General features: G+C 48.4%; 1 protein-coding gene across 2 annotated transcripts in view; it reads right to left on the reverse strand.

Moving 5' to 3' along the window:
• The window catches only part of WWP2 (WW domain containing E3 ubiquitin protein ligase 2), a 145,721-nt gene that overhangs the window by 11,017 nt on the left and 118,063 nt on the right, over positions 1-16,641 (reverse strand). For both annotated transcript variants that reach the window (XM_027119422.1, XM_027119423.1), the window contains exons 10-12: positions 10,239-10,413; positions 3,908-3,962; positions 303-384 (exon numbers count right to left, since the gene is read on the reverse strand). In XM_027119422.1, the coding sequence (XP_026975223.1) occupies positions 303-384; positions 3,908-3,962; positions 10,239-10,413 (312 nt within the window). The remainder of the gene's footprint in view (positions 1-302; positions 385-3,907; positions 3,963-10,238; positions 10,414-16,641) is intronic.

The raw sequence follows: 16,641 nt of genomic DNA on the forward strand, positions 1-16,641 counted from the left end.
ACAGTGTTGGGGCAGGGCTCTCAACCCTTCTGAAATCACATGATCGGCATCCTGCACAATTGCACAGAGACCAGCAGCACCTGCCAGCCAGGCCACTCTGTATCCATGAGGAAGGCCAACTTAAGGCGCCACTTTCAAGCTCTCACTGGGCCAACGTCATATCATGAGGGTCTCAGGGCACCTGTGTGTGGCCAAAGTTCCCAGAACATCGTCCGTGGAGGACAAATGCAGTCCAAGGCCACCGGGCCAGTACTGGAGGTGCACAGGGCCCAGCCCAGACCCCTCTCGGCCTGAGTCCTTACCCCTGGGTCCGAGGGTCCTCCCACTGGGTAGTGCGTGTGTTATGGTTCACGTAATACACCCGTCCGTTGTCCTGTCTCTTCTCTGTCAGGGGAGAAGAAGGAAAAGCGGACTCTCAGATTGAGACGTCTTGAGCCCATGTCCTCTCCCCTCTGGCTCCCACCTCCTGGGTGCTGGGTCTGAATTTCTACCCCTGTTCCTAACCTGTTAGAGAAGTTTAACCAGCGTGAGCCTGGTTCACTCACATCTGTCACTGGCAAAGAGGACAAAGAGAATCTTTCCCTATTGGGGAGTAGGGGAGGGATATACACATTTTCAACTCCAGATCAAACACCATCTTCGGTTGGTTGATTTGCTGGAGGCAAGGGGGCGGTGTGGCAACACGGAGGGGAGAACATGGAAAGGGGGCAGCCCAGCTGAAACCAGAGGCATAATTGCATCCAGCTGTGTGCAAAGTGGAGGCACAGTCCAGCCTCCCCAGGATCCTGGCCCCCACCCCCGTCCATCACGGCTGCTCTCTGGTTCTGCAGCCCCTCCATCCACTGGATGCAGCCGACCCAGGTGCCCCTGTCCCACAGGCAGGGTCACTGTGGGGTGGCTGCATTTTCCTTCATCCCTCTCTGATCAGCGCTCTGCACCACAGGGCCTATGTACCCCCCTGCTTAAAGGCAAAGTTTTGTTCTCAAACTCCTACATCGCAGCAAAACCTCTATGTTGCACACATGCCAAGAGACCCCTGGGGTTGTGGGCACTTACAGTGCCATCCTGGTCTTACACCTAAGTGTGTGCTTTGAGATGGGGCCGTGTTTGGGGAGCTCAGACATACTTTCTATTCTCTGGACAGCACTGATCCTGCTGCCCTTTTACTGGTGTACTAACAATGGCGCTGAGTTGTTTGAGGGAGAAACTCTGGGCTCCGGGGCAAACTCAACTCCAGCTGGTGATTCTGGTCTTTAAGAGGGATTGAAAGGGGCGCCCATCAGCTCCAGGTGGATGGCAGGCAAGACTGGAGCAAGACTCCGAAACCAAGAGCGTCACCTTTCCCAGCTCAAAGTTCCTGGGCTTTCAAACCTGTTTCTGTCCTGAAAACAAACAATGCTCATGGCCCTCCCTCTTTTACGATGACAGGGAGAAATTAAAGAAATAAAAATCATCAGTTCCAGAAGCTACAGGGAAACCAAAAGCTGAAATAGATGCAGAACTAGGGAGCCCAGCTCCCTCCCCTTGAGTAGCAGGCTGCAATGTTCACAGTATCAACCCATGGTCCTGGTCTCTGTCTGACTTACCTGGTATCCACTACTTGATGGAAATTTCAAAAACAAGAGACTTGAAAGAAAGAAAAGAAGGTGACTGGGATTGCTACAGAGCTACCATCACCTCAGAACAGCCTGTGGGACCGTCCCACAGAAGACCGGCTTCCCGACAGGGTTCTGAGGGGAAGAAGGAGCTGCTCCCAGCCCGGAAGCTTCTGCTTTGAACTAGATCCTCCCGCGTGTCCTCTCCCAAGGGCCAAAGCCGAGGTGGGTGGATCTGTCCAGCCGGGAAGTGCCCTTGTTGCTGCGTGGAGGCCTTCCATGGCCCACTGGAACCACCTTGCTGCATGCAAGGTCGTAGTCTGGGAGCTGGGAAAGTCCTTAGGTGACATCTAGCTTGACCCCATTTAGGAAGAAATGGACTCGGGAGCATTCAGTCACATGCCCAGGGTCAGAGCAGCTGAGAAGATGTGGATCTTAAACCTCAGGTGCTCTGACCCCTGGGTCGGTGCTCAGGGAAAATGTGGGATCTCTCCTACAGGAGCAGAAAGGGACCCAGGACTGAGCACAGGAGACTTGGCAGCAGGGTTGCACTAAATGCAACTCTCCTTTGGTTTTGCTATACTTTCGGTTCCATCTTAACTCCCCCGGGGGAGATGACCCTGCCACAGCCCTGGGGAAGCTAACGCAAAGCCCAAAGGATTTGATCAGGAAGGTTCCCTGGCCCTCGGCCAGATGTTCTTCTCCTCTCAGTTTCGTATCATTACGGTCTGGTGTGTTCTCCTGATCATTTGTAAACAGCACTGCCTCCGACCATGGCTCCTATTCCCATCTCAAATATTTCACACCTGGCTTCTAGGAGCTGTTTTTGAGACCCTATAAGCTGCTCTTACTTGGTGACCACCATTTAGCAGAACTGGTACAGAAATAAACCACTGACTCTACAGATCCAGGAACAATTCTGGGTTCCCTGCTCTAGTTCACAGGGTCTGCCAGATAGCCTTACAGATTCTTATTTCATCGGATGAGTCTTCCCTGCCCAGCCAGGGATCCTATGTTTGACCCTCTCACATTTGACTTGCTGTCAATCTCTGAGACAACAGTGAACAGTGACCTTTCATCAGTTCAGGGAGCCGGGTGGATCAGCTGTGTGCCTAAGGCATTACCCCGCTGAAAAGTCAAGAACTGTGTGGAGGCCCCGCTATCTGAGTTTTTCCTCTAGGAGGGCTTGGAGGCCTTTCCAAGTGCCCTGGCATGCAGTGGTAATTGACTAACTGATACCCTGCAGGGCCATAGGGGTTGATGCAACCCTGTAAATTACTACCAGGGAGTAGTTGTGTCTGTATGGAGAGATGTAGAGGATCCAGTTCAAAAGCTGCATTTTTCCAGGTGATGCTTTTCCTATCATTGTCAGTTTCTTCGTCTTTGTTGGGGAGCACACCCCGGCCTTTTTTAATACTATTTGTGAACACCATCAAACCAGCATTCGCTGTCTTCTGCTGGCCTAACAAACAAACTAAACCTGACCCACAACAATTCCTGCAAAAACGGCCCTCTTCAGCTCCCAGGGACTCCTGTCGTACATGCTGAACAAAACCCCGACCCAGCTCGGAGCTGCAGAATGCACTGGGTCCTGCCATCTCTCATGACCCCTGTGTGCATGGCCACTCCTTCCCAGAATAGCCATAAGGCACACCGTCTCACCAAGTCATGGCTGTGCATCCCTCTAACTCATTATTGGCAAATCACACCAAGGACTTGGAGTTCTCCAGTGACAAGGAGAATCCAGGACGACATCATTAACTAGCAACAGTACACTTCCATAACATCACCAGCCCTCACTCAACTCTCTTATCTGTTCCCCTCTGGCCCCTTTCACAGCCGTTATCATAAATAAAAAGGCGGCTGAGGTCAAAATCAGGCTGAAGTCCTCCAACATCTCAGCTGCAAAGAAAGGTCTGGTAAGGTGTCTAAGCAGACAGCCACGGACCTGCAACAAATGCATCTGGGAATCAGCCAGTGTCAAAATGCCTTCATCAAATAGGATGGATTCTTGAGGAGACACCTTGAAAGTCAGCACCACAACCCAACAGTCCCAAGGCTGCTGGGGGATTTCTCTCATAGGGTCACCCCCCTGCAGCTGTGGCAGGTGAGTGCTATAGGGGTGCAGGGGAACTCAGTTACTTTCCCAACCTTCCAGCTCCATCACCTGCAACTGCTCCAGCTGGGTATCCCCAGAGGGTGTGCTGGAGAGAATAGAAACGGGGAACCGAGGCAGGGAAGTGAGAAGATGTGCAGGGAAAGAGGACAGAGCACAACAAAGCATCAGCACAGAAGGAGAATTCAGTACTTACCCCAGCCAGGAGGGAGGGGGCCCAGTGGGTCATGGTCAGTGGAAGCACTCGAAGACTAAACACAAGAAACACAGCAGAACACAGAAGTTTTAAAAAAAAAAAAAGGCCACTGCTTAAAAATAAATCAATCGATAAAAATAAAAATGCCAAGGACTGGTTTCCACATTTTAGCACTTAGCAGAGTATACGGTGGGGACTTAGGTGGCATCTGCTCCTCTCGAAAGTCTTCAAAGAAGAAGAAAAACCAAAAAAGAACCCTGCGCGCTGAGGGCCCAGACGGGTTGTGGAGAGGATGGAGCGAGGGGGAGGGAGAGGTGTGCAGAGGAAGGTGGGCCAGGACGCCCCCAGGCCAGGCCGGGAGCCCGGAGCGGGGCTGCCCGGCAAAGCGCGGCCGGCCGGTGCGTCAGCCGCTCGGCTACTGCTCAAGGCGGCCAAGGCGGCTGAAATCACCACCACCTCCAACTTTCTCCAAGAACCACACACGGGAGGGGAAAAAATATCGCAGGCCTTTCCAATGAAATCATTCCCACAAACCCTGCCCACGCCCAGAGCTTCCTGGCTGGGGGCTGGGCCCTCCTCCCTCCTGGGCGCGGGGAGAGGGAGCAGCGGTGTGCGGCAGACTGAGGGCCATTCAGGCCCCGGGCCCCTCACCTCCCCCAGGAATGTTTTGCTTCCCTTCACAAAGCACCTTTCTTCTCCTCCGGCCTGAACCTGAAGTTGTTCAGTGTTCTGTGTGCGTCTGTCTGGGGAGGTGGGGCTGGGGGCGAGATGATGAGAGAGAGAGACAGAGAGAGAGAGAGACAAAGACAGAGACAGAGACAGAGACAGACAGAGACAGAGGCAGAGAGAGACAGAGACAGAGAGACAGAGAGAGACAGAGACAGAGAGAGACAGACAGAGACAGAGAGAGACAGAGACAGAGAGACAGAGGCAGAGAGAGACAGAGACAGAGAGACAGAGAGACAGAGACAGAGAGGGAGAGAGAGAAGGGGAGACAGGAGAAAGAAGGGGGAGCTGACTCCGGGCCTTCAGGGTCACTGTTTACATTAGAACCTCCACCCCCAGCGTCACTCTGCTGCGGGGTCCCTGGGGCAGGGCTGCAGTGGCCCAAGAGTTCTCATAGCCTGCGGGGAACGGGGGTGCTGTCAAAGACTCTTCACACTGAAATAAGACAAGTATTGTTCCCCGCTGGCTTGCTTTTTCTCTCTCCTTTTTTTTCCTTTTTTCCTTTTTTTTTTTTTTTTGGTGCCAAAGCATTTTTATTTCACTTACTAAAATTTAATTGTTACATGAGGGGGATCAAGTTCTCAATGCAGACTTCGGGCTGCCTGGCGGGCCCCGTCTGGGGGCGGTGGAGCCACACACACGGGCAGGAGGATGAATGGAGCTCAGTCTCGGCTTGAGAAAACATTGGTAGAACTCAACTGCCAACGAACCCCCTTCCACGGCCCTCCCTCCACCCCCTGCTGAAAGGACAGAGAAACTTTCTTTCTGAGGTGGCAGCTACAAGTGACTCTTCCAAAGCAAGTTCCAACAAAGACATTTCAGTCTTGAAACCATAGGTTCCTTGATGGACGGAGCCCCCTTCCAGCAGAGGGCCTCCTAACCAGGCAGTGCAAAACTGCTCGAAGGTGCGGGAAGCCGGGCTGTCCTGGATTTAGGGCATGTTGCCCTCAGCCTCGAGGGTGTGCTTACGACCCCCACCACTGTTCCGATTTGTCTGAGGGCTGCTGAAAGAAAACTTCCCGAATTCACGGTGGTTATTATGGTATGTGTGTGGAGGAGAGGCGAGGTGAGGGGAGTTGGCATGTCATAAAACCCAAGCTCCTCCACCTTTTTCGTAGTTAATACATAACAAGAACAGTGGGTACAAAAAACACGCGGCAACAGAAGGGAAGGAACTACCTTGTGAAACATGCACGCGCTTCAGACAATGAAGCCAAGTAGGAGGCGGCGGGTGACGTTGAGCTGGACCAGTGTCCTCGCAAAAGGGAAGGGCTACAGAAAAGTCATTCTAAGAAATTAAAAGCAGCAGCATTTGGTGCAATTGTTTTGGCTGATTCAGGCCTTTTTTCTCCCCCACCAGAGTAAGTGGATGATCTGCAAAGCATTCAGCAGCTCTGCTGGGAAATTAGCTCCCAACTGGTACCAACAGGGCTTCAGCGGGCTTACAGTCGTCTCTTGCCTGACTCTACAAATCAACACACCAAAAGGTCTTTTTTCTGACAGGCTTCGCGACCTGCACTGAACTAGAAACAAAAAATGTTTAACGGCCCCTTTCTTAATCTTTGCCTTTTTTTTTTTTAATGTCAGAGATTAAATGTTCACACAGTGTTGGCTCTCTTTCATGAAGGTGGTTTTTTGAAAAATGTCTTTGGTATCCTCTCATTCTCATCCCTAGAGGCGGAGAGAAGAGGAGGCGGACAGGAAGGGTGAGAGACCAGAGACTGAAAAACACGAGCGACACGTGAAATGGGTCAGTGGAAGCTGACGCTCATAATCATTTTACCTCTTACAGTTAAAGCAAAGCACTTGAGGATATTTCTTCCCTAATGTATATAGTACAACTTGAAAAATGTTTAAAGGAAGTGAACAGAAGCCAAGAAGACACAAAAAATTCAAAGCTATATATCCTGGCCAGAAAACCAAAACCCAAAAACCCCACATCTCCAGTGAGCCAACCAACTGCCCCTTCTCTCCTGCCACACCTTCCCCTGAAATGAGAGATCCCAAGTGTTACCTGGAGCATGGCTGGAAAAGCACAGAGAAAGGGGTATGGCGGGGGAGGGGACTGCGGTCAGAGAAGAGATCCTGGGATGTGCAGGTGACTCTAAGAGACAAGACAGTTTCCTTTATTATTAAGAAGAGAAAGGAATGCTGTTGAATAATTTTCCTGGTAACCATCCCTGGGCTGGAAGAACTGGGGTGCAGGCCATGAGCCAGAGGGCTCACGTGAGTTCAAGTCCCTTAGGGACTAAAAGCATTTAGTTCCAGTAATATTTTAAGATACAAACTCAGAAATAAAGAATGTCTAGCAAACACAGCCGAGGGCAAGACAAGCTCTGGGAAGGGCAAAGAGGTTACAGTGTGGAAAGCAGGCTCCTTTTTTGTTGTTGTTGTTTTTAAGGATGCACCCACTGGGCACAGGACAAAACCCAGGTGCTTGAGAATTTGATCCAAGGGGCTCTTTGCAGAGCAAGAAACAAGTTGTCTGTTTCTGGATAAAGCACTTGGGCGTCCATACGTTAGGAGCCGCAGGATGATTTGCTTCAGTCTTGCCAACACTGGCTACACCTTTGATTATCAGGGGAGGATCAGGCAGGAGTGGCGGAGGAGTCGCCACAGAAACAGTAGTAGGCTGCAAGCAGAGTCCCGTCGCAATTACAAGATGCACACGACTGGGCTGGGCATGCTCGGTGGACCGCAGCAGGACCACAAAACAGAGGGCAAATCGAAACTGCAGCGGCCAAGTGCAAGTATGTGCACGATGATCACGAGTAACAACGGCACACTGGGGCGTCAGGAGAGGGAAACTTGTCAGAGATAAGGGGATGATAACAGTGAGGCCCCCCCCCCGAAAAAGGTATGCACTGAGGCAGGAAGGAATGCAGGAGACTGCCATCTGGGATTCCCTTGATTTCCCATATTGAACTGTATTTCGTGTTCTCTGCAGGCAGCAAAGAAGAACAAGGGCCTGGTTTCAGCCCAGCAGCAGCAGCAGGAGGGGGAGGGGAAGCCAATGGTATGGTATCAGCTCTTAAGTCTTCCGAGTCAAACCCTGGGCCAAGGCCAAACCCCAAAATAACTCTATGAAAGCGACTCTTCTTACTTGTAACCAGGACATGGCACCATAGCAAACAAGAGGGGTAAACCAAACCCAGAGGGGAGGGGAATCAACAGAGAGACATTGAAAGCTGACCCAAAAAAGATTCCTACCACGTTTTTCAATATAGGTCTTGTTTCAGGAACAAAAGGGAACCAGCACCTCCATCCAGAAACCTCCTGGATCCCCAGCCAAGCTGAGAAAACCATGTTAGAGGACTCAGAGAGAACATTTTCTTTTAAGCGCTGAATCTTTACTTTTAGGGAACACTCCAAGTCAAAGTTCTACCTCTACAGGCCTGGAATGATGTTGCTAAAATGAGAGAGGCAGGAGAGAGGAATGAAGGCTCCAAAAGACTGAGCAGACATGAGCTCCAGAATCTTCCCTTTCACACACCAAACATCTGGGTCAACTGACAGAACCTACACAGTGCATGGGAGGGTAGGGAAAAAAAAAGAGTCCTTCAATGGAGTTTTCTTTTTTAATTTAAGAAGTCGGGTAAGCAGGGAAACAAAACCATGTGAGGCTCCTAAAACGCGTCCTTGTCTCTAAGTCAAAGGACAAAGATGCCCAGACCTTTCCAGTTTTGCAGCCAAGAAAATGGCAGGGAAAGTCTTTGGGGCCCAGCTCAAACGGAATAATTTCTGAAATGCAGAGAAGGACCAGATTCCATCCAATTTTGAAACATGCCAGAACTGGATGCCCGGCATGTATGAAGGGGGCTGTGGAGTGGGAGGTCAGATGCCCAGCAGTGCTGCACCAGGTAGACCACTGGGCACGGGTTGTAGCCAGGCATCATAGCTGACCTTGGAGGCAACTCAATGTGACAAACACCAGACTTTATGCTTATCCATACTAAGGAAACACTATATGACGAGCAATCAGCCCCCACAGACAGAAGAAGGAACAAGCCAGCCAAGGCCAATGCCACCATGCCTTCTGGTTGATGGGGTAGCTCCTGCTTTGGGTGAGCAGAGAAAGAGCTGGAAATGATGGCAAAGCTGATGATGAATGTTATTAACTGGAATTACAGGTTTTCTGAGCATTTAGAAATGGGTTGTGGGGTTAAAGTTCATTTCAAATAGAAACAATGTGAGTTAAACGTGGTGATGTCCTAGACCAGCTCAAAAAGTTTCCAACTTCCGATATACCACACCCTGTGCAGGTTCCACTGCAGGGGGAACAAAGCTTCAAGTTCAAGGGCCTCTGAGAAAATGTAATCAGAGTTCCCACTTGGGAATACCACTTCTCTCTGCCAAAGAAGCTGTGTGGCTGGGCTCCCCACCAAGCACCAGGCTGCTGGTAGGGGCTCTAATGAGACAGAGACCCAGGAAGGAAGGTTCCTAAAGGGACCCAGTATGGGAGACCATTAGACAGTTAATTTGGGACCACAACACTCTGACTTCAGGACTAGAAGGTTTAAATGTTATTCTGTAGGTAATGACCACAGAAGGTTTTGAGCCAGTGATTAACAATGTAGAGCAAAGCCCCATTCCTTAAATCTTCCACAGTGATTTTTTTTTAAAGTGACAAAACAGGGAATTCCCTGGTGGTCCTGTGGTTAGGACTCCGAGCTTCCACTGCAGGGGACCCAGGTTTGATCCCTGGTTCGGAAACTAAGATCCCACAGCTGCGTGGCACGGCCAAAAAGTTAAAAAGAAAAAAAAAAGTGACAAAATGACAGTGATATTTGAAGACTGCTCTGCTAGAAACAGGCAGTACAGATTGGAGGAGAGAGAATGACAGCAAAGAGACAATTCCAAGGCTGCCTTAATCATTCAGGTGGGAAGGACAGAGGAAAATCAGGAATCAGATAGAAGGAGGCTGATTTAGACCGGGGGTCAATACACTTTTTCTGTAAAGGGCCACAACATTTTAGGCTTTATGGGCCACCTAGTCTTTGTTGTGGCTACTCAACTCTGCCATTGTAGCATGAAAGCAGCCACAGTCAATACCCACACTATGGGGTGTGCTTGTGTTCCGATAAAACTTTATTTACAAAACTAGCTGGGGGCCCGTTTGGCCCAAAGGCCATAGTTTGCCCACCCCAAATCCAGATGAACTTTAAGGTCCCTCCATCCTTCAGAACCTGTCAGATAATAAACATCTAAAGAAAACCAGTAGCAGCAATAGAAAGGGAAGGATTTGGGTGACTGCTTTGATTTGAAAAGGCAAGGTATGGGAGAGGTCACAGCAATCTTCAGGTCTCAAGTCTGGGTAAATGGACTTGGATGGAGGGACCAGAAGAGAAATCCAGTCCTGGAAGAAAGATGGGGGAATTCAATTTCAGATACACATACTGAGTCCATAAACACAGAAGGTGGACATTGAGTCACTAAGTTAGAAACACTGGAGTTTGAGGAATTTCACTGTGATGAGTAAAATCTCCAGTGTCAGAGCACTGACATTTCTAGCCACCATCTTCCCTGCTCACCAAACAGGTCGACGGAGAATGTGCGTGGCCGCTGGGAGGCTCCCCTCCCTCGTGGCTGGCCCCCGGCCGCTCACCTGGTAGAGGAATCTTTGGCTGAAGTGCTGCATGGCGCCCTGGAGCTGGTTGCGCTGGGACTGCCACTGCTCATAGCTCCGCACGTACTCGGCCGTGGGGCGCTGCCAGGTGGTGGTCCGAGTGTTGTGGTCCACGTAGTAGAACCTGCCTCGGGGGTCTGTGCGTTTCTCCCAGCTGCAAACATCAAGCTCAGAATGAATATAGTGACCGCCTCACCCCTCCGCTCAAATGCTAGAGAAATCTCAGGATGGCTGGCAAGGAGGAGGGTGAGGAAGGGTCTGGTGTGGGGTCTGGCACAGGAGTTTGGCTCCTCCGGGAAGGCACAGCCAGGTGGGCTCCAGTCACGGAGGCTTCTAGGGCTTAGATGCTCCTAGCAGACATCTGTGGTTGCCCCCACCAGCAACTCATCCCTCTTTACCAACAGCTCCTGATTTCCATGTCAGAGATCCAAGTGGCTCTGGGGCACCTGACTGTACTCCCAACCCTGGAGTTGAAGTGTTGACTGGACCAGAAGTGGGCAAGTGACCTATGCTGAGCCCATCAGGATGAATCTCACGGCTTTTGCTAGTTATGGTGGGAAGACTATAGTCTCTCTTCTTTGCTGGGTATGACTGAGAAAGTATGCAGTCCTGGGACTGGCTGCCATCTTGGACCCAAACACAATATGAAGTTGACCCAGTAGATGGCAGAGCAGAAAAATGGGGAAAAAAAGCCAGTCTCAGGGATACTGTTGAGCCACTGGATCATGGTTCACTTGAAACCAGGATCTACATCTAGAATTTTTAGTTACATGAGGCAGTGAATTCTCTTCATTATTCAAGCCAATTTGGATCCCAATTTTTGTTCCTTGAAACTGAAATTATCCTGATATAAGGTGCCAGTGAAAATACGTTGCATGACCACGAGAAGAAGAGTTGGTGCAAATGACAGCAGGACTCTCCACATTATCTTTTGTTGAGGAAGCAATCTTTCCAAAGTTGGCCCTAAAATATCCATGGGCAAGGCAGGGCTAGAGCAGAGAGTAAAAATCCTCAGCTGTGCTTGGTAGGTGTAACTTGATTTCCACATACACATGGAAGAAGTGATCAGAAGAAAGTAAGAAAGGGAACTCCGCAGGGTGATAGAAATATTTTACATTTTGATGGAGTGTGAGTTACATAAGTGTATGCATTTGTCAAAGCTCAGTGAACTGTATAACTAAGATCTGTTTATCTCACTGTGTGTAAATTATATTTCAATTTTCAAAAATGAATCTGAATCTAATTAAGCCTCCATATCTAACGACCAGTTTACCAGGAAAGATAAGGAATAAAGGAACATGTAACACAACACCAGGAGTCACAATCAGCCATATCCAGAATGTGAGAAATTCTACAAGACAGATGCCCAGGATCTTCAACAAATAAAGAGCCAGAAAAAAACAAGAAAGGGTGGGGGAACTTATAGAATAAGAGAGACTTATGAGATCAGCCAAAAGCAATGTGTTGATCTTGAGTTTGGATCTGATTCAAACAAATCAAGCGTGAAAACATTTTTAAGACAACTGGGGAAAACGCAACACAGACTGCGCATGACATAAGGAAATATTGTTAATTGTGTTGGGTGGGATAATGGCATTTTGGTTATGTTTAAAACAAAACACTCATCTGTTAGAGGTGTATGTGATGTATTTATGGATCCTAGGATATGATGACTAGGATTTGCTTTACAATTCATTGGTCCCCTCCCCTGAAAAGTGGGAAGATCAGATAAAACAAAATATTAACTGTTAGAACCAGGCAATGGTTACAAGGGATTCATTGCTATTCTCTCAAATTTGCTGTATACCTGAATTTTCCATTATAAATTTGAAAGGGGAAGGGGGAGAAAAGGAGTTTTAAAAAAATAAGAGAGAGAGACCACTGAAGAAAACGAGGTTAACCCAATGCAAAAGGAACCCAAAATGGATTACACTGTACGATTCCAAAGTGTTGGAGGGTCTTTGTTCCCTAACTACCTTGTCATACCATCTCTGAATTCTGATCTTATCCACATGACTATGGCGCTTTGGTCTGATACTTTCCTCAGCTTTCAGGGTTAGCCTCCTAGCTGACTTTTGTTGCCACCTCTTCAACAATTCTTTCAAACTCCAAGCCTCCCTAAAAATGGCTTCTCCTCAAGTAGTTCCCAGTCCCTGTTCACAGACTGCATCTGAATTCCGCTTGCTGGACTGCCTTGCCGTCCTGACCTGCTGCCACTTTGGATTCCACTAAACGCCATCCCTCTCGCCCCAAACCTGAGCCTTTCCCCGTCCTCCCTGCATCAGTCCTCCTCCCAGGGATAAAACAACACCATCATTCCCGACTCTTCCTTTCCTACAGATGTCAGTAAGCCACTCAGCCCGAGGGCTTCTGTTTATTTCGTCTCCCTGCCCTGGACTTTCCATTTCTACGTCCCACTGTCTCTGAACTAATCTCCTTATCCAATCCAGCCAATAAACCGCCACCAGGGTAACCCCAGCAGACCGACTCCTTATGTCAGGCTCGAGTCAAAACCTTGAATCAGTATGCAAGGCTCACAATAATCTGGAACCTTCCCACCTTTCTCATAAATTCTCCCAACCAGTGATTTTTATTTATTTTTATTTGTTAGCAAAGGAATCATGTATCTATGGTTTGAAACACAAACAGTACTACAGGAGATACAACGAAAAGCAGTGTCTCCCGCCCTCCTTCTCCCCACTGCTGACTTCTGCTCCCCAGAGGCAACAACTACTTTCAGCTCTTGACTGCTTCTTCTATTGACAGTCGTACTTCTAAATAAATGCTTACTCCATAATTTCTTGAGTTCTGCCAAATTAGATATGACTTATGGACTTTCCACTAGCAAAGCTGAGGATTTAGTTCTTGTACTCCACCCCCCAACACACACAAGGCTCTCTCCTCCCCCATCCTCCCAATTTAGAAAACCAACATTAACTCAATATTCAGAGTTTGGATTATGACTTTGTAGAATACTATACATACATTTGCTTACTTGTACACCTTTTTTCTGTTTCTCTAGAGTTAAGAACTGCGTGTTTTATTCTGCTTGGTTTTCAAGGACCTATCACAAATTCACCCCCAGATTCTGACAGGGCTGGTGGCCTCCCAGGATCACTTAACTCTGGGCCTCATTTCTCCAGGCACCCTTTGTCCAGCGTGGACAGCTGTCCTCCAGGCCTGCCTGCCCTACATTCCTGCCCTGAGTCATCTTCCCTCACCCTCCTCTTGGCCCCTGAACAGAGTCTCCTGTGTCCTGCATCTCAGGACTTCTTTCTCTGTTTCCTCTTGTCTGGTAGAAGAAATTGTCTAGGAGTTTCTGAGAAAGGATGCATCAAAGTTAATTTTTTGAAACCCTGAATGTCCGAAGATACCTTTATATCAACCCTCACACCTGAGTGTTAAAATGTCTAAAAGTTGATTTCTGGATTCACTCAGCTGTTTCACTAGAAGATCCCCAAATATCACAATCTATAGTTTTCTTCCCTTAGACTGGTCACTTTCCCCAGCAAAAAAAACCTTCCTGTCTTTACCCTGGAGACAGCATCCTCACTTAATCCTTTTTTCCTGAGTTCATCTCTGCCTTCGGCTATGGCTGTGTTCTCCACACTGGTTCTACTCTCCCAGGAACTTCTTACGTTAGCAGTACTCACGTGCGTGTATGTGAACATGTGTGTGTGTGCATGTCTGTGTGTGCACACATACACATGGCAGAGGGTTGGGAGCGATGGCTGACAACTAGAAATCTAGCTGCTCCCTGCACAAATTTTAAACTTCCAAGTTTTTTGTCTCATTACACATACACATACACATACACATACACATTCACACACACACCCCATATGTTTCTGATCGCTGAGGCTTTCCAGGGCTCCATGGTGCAAATTGGCTGCCTTCCGGGTGGAAACCCCACACCGGAAGCTTGGGTTTCAGCTTTCGCAACTCTGCCATTTATCCATCAGCAACTAAACTCTGATTACAATCTCCCATATGCTTTTTCTCCTCTCCCATTCCTTTATCATTATACTTTTTTATAACTTTTATTGCTATTTTAGTGGGTTTTCAGGAAGGAATGGAAATAAACACACGTTCGATCCATATGTTTAACTAGAAGTCCTCTGCACTGGTGAATTTCAAACTTCTAAGCAGCATAATCACACCCTTGGTTGCAGGTAAAATCTTACGCAGAATCACAATCTACAAAAACAGAGCAGTGGTTGGAGGCCAGGTCAGCCCTTTCATGTTGTTTGGTTCCAGGGGGCATCTGCACCAAACCCAGGGGCCTTGCTGTACACACTTGGAGCATCTTTGTTTCACACAAACAAACCCTCCACTCCAGCAAAACTGCTCCATGCATCATTCCCTAAACACAGCTTCTACATTCACACTGTTCTCCCAACCTGGATCACCTTCCTCTTCTCACTGAAGTCCACCCCCCAGCCTTTCCTAAAGACCAAGTCTAAGGCCCCTGTGAGGCCTCCCCAATACCATGCTCTATGGTGATCACTCTCCCTGCTCACCTCAAGTTTGAGAACCACCTAAGAATGACTAAACAGCAAATTACTGCATTCATCCTTAACTACCAGATCCAATACTTTTTTCTCCTGGATAAAACGACTGGTCTTCATACAAGTGTCCCATGGGTGGGACAGAGGGGATGGCCATGATAAACTGAATCCTTTGGTTCAATCTCGCTCCTGGATGTCTAGGTCTGCTGATATAATGGCTCCATCTATAGTTTCAAGGTTGCTCTCACCATGGTAATACTTCCCCAGGGTGGAACTTCTCCCATTAATTAGCAATGAAAGCTTGAGCGTTCTGTTCTCTCTGGGTTCCCTATTACATAGCAAAACTAAGTGCCAGGGGCTTTAAGGTCTGGGCCTAAAACTCAGGAAGAACTCATAGGCCACAGGGGGTGCAGAGCTGAGCCATCTCACAATAAAACATTAAAACTATCCTGAAAATAAGAAAGCTGGGTCTAGTATTCCACCTCAATATTTAAAGAAGAGTAAATCCTCAGCCATTCTTAGAAGATACCATTCAATATCTTCATTTAGATTCCATTCAAACGTTCACCAGGTCAAGGTCTAAATAACTTATAGACCAGAGAGGTTAAGAGGCAAGCAACCAGCACACTTACAGAGTTACCACCACTTTTAAATATATGTGTCATAGGGAGATTGGTTCAAGATGGCGGAGCAGAAGAACGTGCGCTCACTCCCTCTTGCGAGAGCACTGGAATCACAACTAACTGCTGAACAATCATCGACAGAAAGACACTGGAACTCACCAAAAAAGATACCCCACATCCAAAGACAAAGGAGAAGCCGCAATGAGATAGTAGGAGGGGTGCAATCACAATAAAATCAAGTCCCATAACTGCTGGGTGGGTGACTCACAGACTGGAGAACAATTATACCACAGAAGTCCACCCACTGGAGTGAAGGTTCTGAGCCCCATGTCAGGCTTCCCAATCTGGGGGTCTGACAACAGGAGGAATTCCTAGAGAATCAGACTTTGAAGGCTAGCGGGATTTGACTGCAGGACTTCGACAGGACTGGGGGAAACAGAGACTCCACTTTTGGAGGGCACACACAAAGTAGTGTGCGCATCAGGACCCAGGGGAAGGAGCAGTGACCCCATAGGAGACTGAACCAGACCTACCTGCTGGTGTTGGAGGGTCTCCTGCAGAGGCGGGGGGTGGCTGTGGCTTACCGTGGGGATGGGGGGACACTGGCAGCAGAAGTTCTGGGAAGTACTCCTTGGAGTGAGCCCTCCCAGAGTCCGCCATTAGCCCAACCAAAGAGCCTGTAGACTCCAGTGCTGGGTCGCCTCAGGCCAAACAACCAACAGGGAGGGAACTCAGCCCCACCCATCAGCAGACAAGCGGACTAAAGTTTTACTGAGCTCTGCCCACCAGAGCAACACCCAGCTCTACCCACCACCAGTCCTGCCCATCAAGAAGCTTGCACAAGCCTCTTAGATAGCCTCATCCACCAGAGGGCAGACAGCAGAAGCAAGAAGAACTACAATTCTGCAGGCTGTGGAAGGAAAACCACATTCACAGAAATAGAGACAAAATGAAAAGGCAGAGGACTATATACCAGATGAAGGAACAAGATAAAACCCCAGAAAAACAATTAAATGAAGTGGAGATAGGCAACCTTCCAGAAAAAGAATTCAGAATAATGATAGTGAAGATGATCCAGGACCTCAGAAAAAGAATGGAGGCAAAGATCAAGAAGATGCAAGAAATGTTTAACAAAGACCTAGAAGAATTAAAGAACAAACAAACAGAGATGAACAATACAATAACTGAAATGAAAACTATACTAGAAGGAATCAAGAGCAGAATAACTGAGGCAGAAGAACAGACAAGTCA

The sequence above is a fragment of the Aethalodelphis obliquidens genome, unplaced genomic scaffold, assembly GCF_003676395.1.
Source record: "Aethalodelphis obliquidens isolate GAN/ISIS:26980383/991018 unplaced genomic scaffold, ASM367639v1 scaffold20, whole genome shotgun sequence".
NCBI lineage: Eukaryota > Metazoa > Chordata > Mammalia > Artiodactyla > Delphinidae > Aethalodelphis > Aethalodelphis obliquidens.